At 45.5% G+C, this 11556-nt stretch overlaps 1 protein-coding gene across 1 annotated transcript; it reads right to left on the bottom strand.

Annotated features, from left to right (window-relative positions):
• Nucleotides 1-378: 378 nt before the first annotated feature.
• On the bottom strand, nt 379-10598 carry gdf10a (growth differentiation factor 10a). The gene is made up of 3 exons (XM_007904588.2): nt 10298-10598; nt 6576-7459; nt 379-1713 (listed from the first exon to the last, which is right to left on the bottom strand). Exons 1-3 carry the CDS (start codon nt 10596-10598, stop codon nt 1522-1524), a joined length of 1377 nt encoding a protein of 458 aa, XP_007902779.2. The 3' UTR covers nt 379-1521.
• Nucleotides 10599-11556: the final 958 nt, after the last annotated feature.

Below are 11556 nucleotides of genomic sequence, written 5' to 3'. Positions count from 1 at the left end.
AGATGCAAGATTATTATTAAGATTATTATTATGATGATACTTACTAAGTCAGTCCTTGACTTGTCTTTGGACCTTGTTGCAGCAGGAGAAAGCAGATATCTGAGAGAAGATGACCTTTTGGGGGTAAGCTGCACAGAAGCAGACAAAGCAAAAGCTGGCAAACAATAGAATAAAGCATAAAAGTAACTCTCGACTTTAATAATAGCAAATCTTGCAGGACAGCAGCTTTGAAAATAGATGTTTTCACCCACAAAATAGTCATTCCACTTTACAGCATATCCTGTGAAGCACTTTGAGACATCTTGACGATGTGATAAGCCGCTATATCTAATGCAAGGATTATTATTGTTTAATAAAATTGTCGGTGAGAAACTTCAGTACAATCTCAACCTTTTAATTTCTGAAAATACTTTGCATGTTACAGCTGTAAGATTATTTTAGGCAGCCTGTGGGCACTACACACATTTCACATAACATGCTTTCAGGAATTGACACATTGCTGAAAATACATTCATAGATGTTATTATTTCCAACATCACATTTGGGTAGAATTAATCTTTTTTTCTTATTTTTATTTTGGTCATAATGTAATGTTAAAAAAAATGCAAGTGGAAATCCAGTTGACGACAGAAAAGCCTGGATAAAAGATTGTCTAGGTATTTTTTTCAAGGACTCCCATTTGCTGAAATCTTATGGGTATTGAATTAGTGCCATATTTTAAACTTGTTGCTTTAGCACTTTGCATTGTATGTTAGATATCACAATATTTTAATTCGAAAGCATCTATTTTGAATTCTTTTTTGTACAATTTACATAAACACGACCATTGGTTAACCAAGATTTTTCTCCAGAATTAATCTTGGAAGCAAAAACCTTTTTTCTCCTACTGTTTGGACAGTTGCTTAGTTTATGGGGTTCTAAGATTAGAAAGCAAGTGCTCTGGAAAGCCCTATAATTATTTGACACTTTTGTTTTTTTTAACAAAAGCTGAATCCCATATTTGCTACCAGAATCCAAATCAGTATTAAATAAATGAGAAGCTGAATAAAGATTTGAACTCACACACAATACACCAAGATCAAGAATATAGTATAATCTACACTTAAATAGACTGGCATTCCTGCTATTATTATTTTACAGATAAGAGCACAAGAAAAGCTTAAATCCCACACTCAGCCCCATCCTGCCCTGCTATCTTTGAGGGGATGTTGTGGGTGATGTAACACTGCTTCATTTGCCTGGTGAACAGACAAGGGTTGTGTTGTAAACAGAACACAAGGCTTTTCTGAATTGATAAAAGTCCTCCAAATATTGGTACCTTACCCTCAATCTACCCTTTGCTGCTTATCTCCGTAAGTGAGCATTTTGATACTGACAAAGAAAGGGGAACAGAAGTGGTATCAAGTTCCTAAACTGGACAAGACGGGATGCAGCTTTGACTTGTGTTACACGGCAATACAGATACTGTATTTAGCAGTTCAGGTTCTATGTGTTTCTTGTTTCCTTCGTGAGCCACTCAGTCTATCTGCAGGCGCACGTCTCCACTGACATGTTGGGGTACACCTTTAAGACGACATTTTTGTTTTCGTCAAAGAAGAGAACGCTCAAAGCGTTCATTTTGTCAGGCACGCAGCAGGGCTCTGGAATTCCTGGAATAATCCCAACAGCTTTGACGATGCTCTGGATTGTTGCATGATTGGAAGGGCGAACCACCTGCAAATGAAAGGCAGAAAAATGAACTGAATGCATACAATCCACCTTCACTGCAAACCAATCCTATCACATACCAAACCCAAACCTTTGAATCATCTTTTGCATTTCGCTCACAAAATACACAAGTCACTACATTTTACAATATGTTCTGTGAAGTGCTTCGAGATGTCTCAATGATGTGATAAGGCGCTACATCAAATGCAAGTATTATCTTGGCGTGGTTCTTTGCATTTGAAAGAGCAATACTGTAGCGAATAACCTATCTACGTTTTTGTCTCTCAAATTTTTCAAGTCATATATGAGTCCTGTAGCTCAGTGGTTAGAGCATTTGCCTCGCATTCAAGAGACCTGGATTCAATTCCTGGCAGGGCAAAATGTTGGACAAGTTTCCTTACTCCACACGCGTCTGTTTACCTAGCAGTAAATAGGAACCTGGTTGTTAGTTGATTGTCGGATTGCTTTTCCTGGGGTAATATTTCCTTCAAAAATAATAATAATAAATTGTTCACTTAAAATCCACGACTGTTTCTGGAACATTGCTGTGCGTAATTCACTGCTGAGTTTCGCTCACAAAATATACAGTCAATTCACTTTACAGTATATTCTGTAAAGTGCTTTGAGATGTCTCAAAGACGTAATCAGCTGCTATATCAAATGCAAGGATTATTATTATTATTACACCAGATCGGTGTAGCAAGAGTTCAATGATGGAGATGTTAAATGATGTGCACTGAAATTATTGCTATAAGCTGAATCTGCATCACAAACAAATTGGCTTGGTATAATGGCTGGTATTCCAATCATACTGATTGACCATTAGCTTTCAGAGCTTACTTCAAAATAACACAACTTATTATTGCCATTATTCTCTGGGAGAATACTTTTGCTTCAAATATTATTTTTTGTACTTCCAAAAAAGCTCCAAATAAAACTGGATTGTGACTTTGCGGGGACAAACTGGAAAGTCTATGCAGTAAGACAATCTTGACTCTGTGCAGTTGTAGCTACAGGATGAAGGAAATGGTGAAACCATATGCTGGGAGGAAGCACTCATAGAGACGAATACTGCAGACCAGGAAAGCAAAGCATAAAGAGGAAGGGGAAGCGATATTTTTTTAAAAATAAATAAGCAATGGGATAGTAGCGTGATCCAGCAGAATTAATCAAAGGGCTAGAGAGGAAATTAATCTCCTTAAAAATATTTTCATCAAATTGAAGTTGCAACGATGATTGAATATTCACGTTGATCTTTTTTAAGCTATAACCGCAAGAGGAACGTAGAAGGTAACCATCCTGGCACACATTCATTCCTCCTTCCATGACACAAAATAAACAGTCAATTCACTTTACAGTGTGTTCTGTGAAGCGCTTTGGGACGTCCTCCCGACGTGAAAAGCGCTATATCAAATGCAAGGATTATTATTGTTATATCCTGCAAAGCACTTTGAGACATCTCAATTGTGTTATAAGGCACTATATCAAATGCAACTATTATTATTACAAGCTTCAGTTTACACCAGAAGCTCTGAGGTCTCAGGACTCACATTTTGCTTGGTCTGCCCACACTATCAAAAACGTGTAGGAGTGATTGCAATATTGGCACAATAATTTTTGCATTTTGTATATTTCACGTCTTTAACGGTAAGAACGGCATACCCCCAACCCCCAAAGCTCAGGGTTCCTGATCAGGTGTGAGAAGCGTGTTGAGACTTCCTGCTGACTTGAAAGGCGTTATTTAATTTTTGCCCACAACATATACAGTCAATGCACTTTACAGTATATCAAATGCAAGGATTATTATTAATAATTTGATGTTTCTGTGTCTATGTACGATTTGCATTTTCCCAGACTTCTGTGAGTGGTGATATTGCTCCAAAAAACTATCTCTCCCCCACCCCCACCACCACATCATTCCCAGTTTTAACTCGTTTGTCTCACATCTGGGTCGCTCTCACAATGTGGACAACCGTGTCTAATCAAACCCATGGGTGGGCTCAGTATCTGAGTCGCAGTTTAGAGAAGGGAAGTGTTTTCTGTAGCAGGAAGAGAGGTTACATACTTTTAAGTATATATATATATATATATATAAACACAATACGATCCTTTTTATATATGTGGTATTTTATCTGTGCCAAACGATAAGTGAATGGTATGTTTCCACTAACTGATGCACATCCGTTTGTTGCAAACTCCAGGGAGTGGATGGGTTTTGAAACGTGTCTATTTACACAGACATAACCGTATACACGTGAGTTTATGAATCATTTGTGAAGATGTTTTGCCTGCCATGTCAGTGATAAGCCTTGCAGTTGCGTTTGATGTAATAATCCTTGCATTTCATCTGATGCCCGCCTTATCGAGTCGGTGGCCCGTCTCAAAATGCTCTCAAACTAGTGACTATTTTCGTAGGCAAATTAGTCAAATAACACTTGCTTATCGGCAAAGGCTTGCTGTATACTTGGTCTTCTTGGGGGCTGCGGAAATGCAAGTTTGTCTCCAAATGTGTGTGTGTGGGGGGTGGGAGGGGAGGAGGGAGGAAGAACTTGGAAGCATTTTTATCACCAGGAATACAATGTCCAAAAGACAAGACTTTTAGAATTCCGCACATTTCACTGAAGACAACGAGGAAGAACAACAGAGCAGTTCGTATAAAACCTTCTCATGGAGGAATTAAAAAGCCCGAACCCCGATTTAACACGTTTTAAATGTTATTGGACCATTTTTTTTTCTTGTGGGAGGGGGTGGAAATGAGTAAGTAGCAATGCAATTTGATCCAGCCTGCCACACAACAGAATTCAACATCAGTTAGGCTTGGCTGACATCGCTTGGATCCCGACCCAACTGTCCAGCGCCTTGGGACGTCCTCTATAAATGCAATCATGTTGTTGCTGTTGTTGGAGCGAATGGATTTTTTTTAGAATTGGCCAACATTACCAGTCTAATAGGATTTGAACTCATAGGAGATTTAAACCCCGTTTATAATTCAGTGGTGGATAACCCGAATCTCCAGCCTAACCCCCAATGATTCCCTGTGATCAGGAATAAATCTCACAAATTGCGCAAAAAAAAAAAAAAAATCCTATCGGATCATTGCAGTCGTTCGTTAACCACAGAAACACAAATCCCGCCTGTCTTTGGGGGGGTTTTGTTTGAGTTAAACCGGTGCATATTTCTGCCTTCAACATAAGGGTGCGTTGAAGTTTTCGTGTGAAACCAGCCATGCAACAACCAGCCATGCAACAACCAGCCATGCAACAACCAGCCATGCAACATAACATGCACGTGTTAAGTGCAACTGCAGTCCGGCTGTTCCCTGAGTTGTGCCACTTTTATTGCACACTGTGAACTTCCACTCGAGGACTCCCATTTCCTCCAAAAACACGTGGCTAACGGGCGCTGTCAGTTGCTGAACGTTGTATGTCCCTTTCCGACTGAGTTGTCAGCTCAGGCAAACATCACCCCCGCTCCCCTAACACAAATTGATGAGGTTCCACGCCCCCCCACACACCCTCTCTCTCTTTCACTCTCTCTCTCTTTCCCAGTGACCTCGTCTTAAGACTTGAGATGTGCACATCTCACCCCACAAAGCGAGCTATTTCCCCACCTCTGTCACTTTTGTAAGGACCTTCAGTGGCTCAGACCAGCTTTAGCGACCTCTCGTTTGGACACGTTTCTCTTTGCTGCCCCCCACCCCCCCCCCCCCCCCCCCCCAAAAAGGCGCTATTTATACACGTGAGTTGTTGAAAACGAGTCGAGAGGGACAATCTGGGAGTTTTAATGCGTTTTCTTGACCTTTTGAGCTCCTACCCCCCCACCCATCCAGTCGTGTTGTCTTCCCCTATCCCCACTCTCACTCCCCATCCCCTCTACACACTCCCCCGACTCCCACCAGCCCTTTGACTCACGTCGGTTGGCTGGTGACTTGACAAATGACTTGCGACCCACCGCCTAACTAGTTTAATTTGTAAGTGCAAACCAGAGAACTCGGTGCATAAATAAGGAGAGCCTCCAAATAACAGAGCCAGAAATGCCACCCCCACCCCCTCCCCCTCCCCCCCCCCCCCCCCCCCCCCAATGCAAGTTCAGTGGCATAAAACATCTCTGCAAATACTGCGGAATTAATTCATGGCGCTAACCAGAACCACATGCTTAAAAAAGCCATCTGATAATTTTATTAATGTCCTTTCTCCCCCCCACCCACCCCCCACCATTACAAGCAACCTCAGTGACATGACTCGACTCGACCCCCCCCCCCCACCCCCCCACCCCCACAAAGTGTTTCAGTAACAAGTGTGCATCGCACTGAGTTTCCAAGCCATGAATCATTTCTGTTGCCCTCTACGCGTGGGTTTCCATCGTGACTTACGTGGGAAAATCTCCGCAAGCGTGTCTCGAATTTTGAATTAAAAATGCACAGCACAGCGGTAGGAAATGATAGGAAAAAAAGGGTTCGGTGTTATTCTGAGCCTGGAATTAGGAGTCTGCAAGTCACATCCATGCCATCCATGCGCCCCTATTTTTTTTTTTTTGCTTTCTTTCTTTTTTGGGGGTTTGAAGGAAAAGTGTGCCATGTCCTCAATAATTAGGTTTCGAATTATTTTCGAAAACAGCTTTGAAACTCCATGAACCTCTCTTCCCTTTGCGTGGTGGGGTTTGGGTGCCGGAAAAGGGGGGGTGGGGGGGGGGGGGGAGGTGGGGAACTGTGGCCAGAGCAGGTATCGGGGGCGACTCTGACTCCACTGTAACACTCCCGTGTTTTGCTTGAATAAAAATAATTGGAACCAGACGCCAACCGAGATTGAAACATTTACTTTCCCAAATGCATCACTGGCCTTCTGAACTCGCTGTGTGGACCGCCTTACCTTGGGGATGGGGAACTCGCAAGCTCCGGCACAGTAATAGGCGTCGAATGATTTGGGAGATAATATCCATTCGCTCCAACCAATGTCGGCAAAGTCTACTTTCAGGTACCTCCTGGAACAGATCTTGGGTTGGTTCCATTGCCTCCTGCGGGCTTTGCGCATGGTTTTCTCGTCGAAGCGCAGCACCTGAGACTTGCCCACCTGCTCGGAGTCGCCCTGGTCCTTGCGCCTCTTCTCCTTGCGGGGCACTTTGGGTTTCAGCGACTTGTAGGCGCTTTCCCACAGGTCGTGCTTGTTGTAACGGTGATACTCCACCCCGGGGAGCTCGTTGTTCTGCAGGGACGAGAAGTAGGTCTCCCTCCGGACACGAGACGTGTTGGGAGACTGAGTCGACTCTTCCTCGCTGGAAGGGAACGGGCCATAGCGCTGCAGGGTGACCACCACGCTGCTCGGCTCAGAAATGGCCAGGTCGTTGGCATAGACCAAGATGTAGGGCAAGTTGGCGGCTTGAGTCGGGCTTTGGAGTCTTTCACCGAAATCCAGCTCCACCGACAGCATCAGAAGCTCTCCCCTCCTCGCCTCCTTGGTGATGTGCGAGATGTCGTTCACGCTCCAAGTGCCCCTCCTGTGTGGGGTGACCGTCAGGTTTCCCAGCGCCTTCCCCACGGGCGAGGCGGGGGAAGCGCCCCTGAAGCTCACACGCACCGGGGGGGTCTGGTGGCTTTGGTGGAAAGCGCAGGAGAAACTCTTGGAGCGTTTGCAAAACTCGTGTCGGTTCCTCCAGCGTTTGGGCGTGAAAAAGTGAAACGTGGCGGATAAGATCTTCTCGGACTCTTGGATGGAGGTCAGGTTGAAATCGTACATCACTTTGTCACCCGTCACTTCTGGGAGAGAGGGTAGGGTAGGGTGGGGTGGGGGACAGAAACAAAAATTAACACTTTTTAACAGGTCCCAGCAAAAAAAATACCAATAGTTTTCAAATGAACCAACAGGTCTCTTAACAGGGATGAGTGTTAGTTTGATAAATCCTTTTTATGAAGTCTTTCTGCACTCAGGTTGCACACCACTCTGCGGAATGCCTTAGACTTCCAGAGTTACGATATATTAGGTATATATTAAAATATATATATTTAAATATATACATGCACACACACATACATAAACACACACACACACCAGTCCTTGCGCAGCGCACAAACCATTAACTTGTAGGGTAATTTTCCTGACAACCTCCTGTTGCCCCATGTTCCAATAAGGGGACTATTTTTTATTTTCACAAACGGTTTGAAAAGATATTAACGATCAGGCACGACCGCTCTGTTGCCATTTGAATGCTGCAGTATCATTATTATTATTATTAATTATTATTATTATTGGCACCGACTCCTTCAAGGTAAGCATAGCGTGGCGATTCCCTTTTTGTCAGCAGCAGCCTGTGTGTTGCGACCTTGGTTTTAACAGGGAAGATGTTGCATTATTCTGGGATTAACTGCAAGATTAGTAAGAATAGTTGATGCGAATTTGCTCCTCCCCATCTTTCGACGAAGACCCTTTGCATCGTGTCAGCTCCTCTCATTCTCTCTCCCCTCTCTCTCTGAATTATACCTTCCCCTCGATCAACACACGTTATCGCCCACAAAATATGCAGTGAATTCACTTCACAGTCTACACGTTTGAGACGTCTTTATTGTCCACTGACAATATTATTGCTATACAAATGCAATCTTGTTGTTGTTATTAAATTGACTATTATTCTTAACACAGTCGTGTTACTCTCTACAATTCCGATTTCTTTGGCTGGTACCCGAAGATGATGTTCCTGATTTCTGTGTAAAACAGTTTGAGGGCCTGTGATAACTTTTGGATAAGCGACGGTGAATTATTGCTCTTGATTTAACCACTTAAACATCATTTCTCCTTCTATTCTGAGGAGTTGCTACCGGGATTCCTCGATTGATTCCAGCACATGAAATCATAAAAAAGGGGGGGCAGCACAGAAAGAAAAGTACAAAGAAATGGGTACAGTACATTTCTCAGAGTTAAATTCCAAGGATGGGTCTAAAACACTGCTTTTTCTGCAAAGGCAAACACAACGGTAAACATGATCCAAGTGATATTTTCTTTTTGCTGCTATTAACTCTGAGCTCGGGGGATGATTTGGAGCTGGAGAAGAGACGTGGGAGGTACAGTAATATGAGAGAGAGAGAGAGAGAGAGAGAGAGAGAGAGAGCAGGTAAAAAGCATTCAAACCCAATGCATTTTCGACCCAGAAGAAAAAAAAAGTGAAGGCAGAGGTGACTGAAAGGGGGCGCTATTTCAGACCTCTTAATCTCACTTGGGCAGCTCGTCTAGATGGTAAGATATTTCCCCCCCCCACCCCACCACCCACAAATACCCAATGTGCAAACACACAAAGTAGAATTTTGCTTATTGATATTTAAAAAAAGTGTTCCCTCTGCAAAAATCTGGGCGATGATTTTTTTGTTGAAAAAACATGAATAACCTCTCGGTGTATGCCCTTAGTGAATTAATAGTCAGTCTCGTGTGTGTGTGTGTGTGTGTGTGTGACTGTTTGGGAGGTTGACAGCAACTTGAATAACTTCAACGGGACCTGAAGCGCAACACAACATCGATGCGTTTCAACCGAAACTGGAAACATAGGGACACTTCAATCGAGATGGTGATCCATCATAAAGCTTAAATAATATGTGTTTCTTTTAAGAAAAAAATGTGCGGAACAAGTGCAAATGGATCTACTTTTAAGAAAAAAATGTGCGGAACAAGTGCAAATGGATCTACCCCCCCCCCCCCCCCCCCCCACACACACACACACCTCCCCCTCTCCCCAATAATAATTATTCGGTCATTCAATCCCAAACTTTTTTTGCGCAATTGCGCCGCTGTTCGCGTTTGGTCCACAGCGAAACGGTCAATGAATTCACTCGACAGTATACGGTGTGAAGCGCTTCGGGGCGTCTCGGAGACGGGATAAGGCGCTCTCGATCAAATAACGGTCACGATCCTTGGCTTTGACATTGGCTCTGTTCGCGTCTTCCAGACGTCTCAAAGCGCTTCACAGCCTCTACCGTAATAAGATGAATTGACTCTCTACTTGTGGGCGAATCGCGGCAGACAAATTTTGACCAATTTTAGGATTGTTTTTTTTTCCCCCCACTCTCTCTTGAGGGATTATTATCAGGTGTGTGGAGTAAGGAAACTTGCCCAGGGTTTCCCCCCCACCACCCCCCACCCCCACCACCCCCCACCACCCCACCCAGGAATGAACCCCAGATCTCTCGCTTGCGAGGCGAGTGCTCTGAACCGCTCAACCGCAACAACTCCTCCAAACGCGAGACATTATGGAACACAACCACCGTACGAGTCCGGGCGTCGGTGACACCGCGATCCGATCCGATCCGATCCTGTGCTGTGCTGGGCTGTGCTGTGCTGGGCTGTGCTGGGCTGTGCTGTGCTGTGCTGTGCTGTGCTGGGCTGTGCTGTGCTGGGCTGTGCTGTGCTGTGCTGGGCTGGGCTGTGCTGTGCTGTGCTGTGCTGGGCTGTGCTGTGCTGGGCTGTGCTGTGCTGGGCTGTGCTGTGCTGGGCTGTGCTGGGCTGTGCTGTGCTGTGCTGGGCTGTGCTGTGCTGGGCTGTGCTGGGCTGTGCTGGGCTGTGCTGTGCTGGGCTGTGCTGTGCTGTGCTGGGCTGTGCTGTGCTGGGCTTACCCTCGCTCGCCTTGAAGCTCCGGACGGTGTTCCCGTCTCTCGGTCGGTTCCCCTCGCGGTTGTACTTGTCGTAGAGCTTGAACATGTGCACCGACACCATGTCCCGTGCGGCGCGACCCAGAGAGTAGACCGGTCCCGAGCGATCGGACTGGAGCTCCTGCAGACCGGAGACCGACGCCTGTTGGTACCCGAGGTGTCCGTCGCCTCCTGCGGCTTCGCTCCCGGTCGCGGGGAAGAGGAGGACCGTCAAACACGCCAACACCTGGAGCGGGTTCCGGCTTCCAGACCCGACACAGCACATCGTGTTGAGCTGCTGCGATTTCAAGGAGGTATTGAACGCCAGAGGGTGGGGTTGGGGTTGGGGTTGGAGTTGGGTTGGGGGTTGGGATTGGGTTGGGGGTTGGGATGGGGTTGGGGGTTGGGATGGGGTTGGGGTTGGAGTTGGGGTTGGGTTGGGGTTGGGGAAGGATATCCAGGTAGAGAGGGGGAAAAAAAAACCTTTCCAAGATCCGGAACTGAAGTAGGGGACGCAGTTGTAGAATGTTTAAATGTATACAGTATATATATATATATCTGTATCTATAAAAACGCGATCAACTTTTTTTTTTGGGGGGTGGGGGGTGGAACTGAACCATAAAAGTGTCACCGAAGTAGTTATTTGTCTGGTTAAGATCTCTGCTGTACTGTCGAGTCCTGGTAAGTTCGTTCCTTGTCCCAATTTCTCTGACTGTCTCTCTCTCTCTCTCTCTCTGTGTGTATGGGGTAGAAGTTTCTCTCTCTCTCTCCTTCTCTCTGCTCTCTCCTTCTCTCTGCTCTCTCTCTCCTCTCTCTGCTCTCTCTCTCCTCTCTCTCCACTTGTTTTCACGCGTTGCCGCCAGAAAAGCGAGATGCGAAACTTCTTTATTTTAGGCTGAAAGGTACCGATGACGACTTCTGCGCTCGGCCCAATGACAGGCCGGGGGTGCTGATGGCGCCAGCCAATGGGCACTCGTCCAGTAGAGGCTGGGCCGGAGCCCCAGCTCCCGAGAGGTGAGGGCGAGCGGTCCCTTTAAATCACCTGGTGGGGAGGGGGGCGAGAGCGAGCGGTCCCTTTAAATCATCTAAAAGGTGGTGAGGGATCCCTTTAAATTACCTGGTGGGGGGTGTGTGAAGGCGAGCGGTCCCTTTAAATCACCTAAAAGGTGGTGAGAGGTCCATTTAAATCACTTTTGGGGGGGGGTTCACCATTTGCATCCAATGAAGAGGTGCTGTAACGTTGT

This window comes from Callorhinchus milii, unplaced genomic scaffold, assembly GCF_018977255.1.
Source record: "Callorhinchus milii isolate IMCB2004 unplaced genomic scaffold, IMCB_Cmil_1.0 Scaffold7, whole genome shotgun sequence".
In the NCBI taxonomy this organism is placed as follows: domain Eukaryota; kingdom Metazoa; phylum Chordata; class Chondrichthyes; order Chimaeriformes; family Callorhinchidae; genus Callorhinchus; species Callorhinchus milii.
The sequence above is the reverse complement of the archived record's forward strand: the minus strand, read 5'-3'. Positions and strand labels throughout refer to the sequence as shown.

Coding starts and splice junctions, on each gene's coding strand:
- gdf10a (XM_007904588.2), bottom strand. CDS start 10,598: ATGTGCTGTGTCGGGTCTGGAAGCCGGAACCCGCTCCAGGTGTTGGCG. Junction 7,460..10,297: donor GAGCTTCAAGGCGAGCGAGG/GTAAGCCCAGCA, acceptor CCTCTCTCCCAG/AAGTGACGGGTGACAAAGTG. Junction 1,714..6,575: donor GCGAGTTCCCCATCCCCAAG/GTAAGGCGGTCC, acceptor TTTCATTTGCAG/GTGGTTCGCCCTTCCAATCA.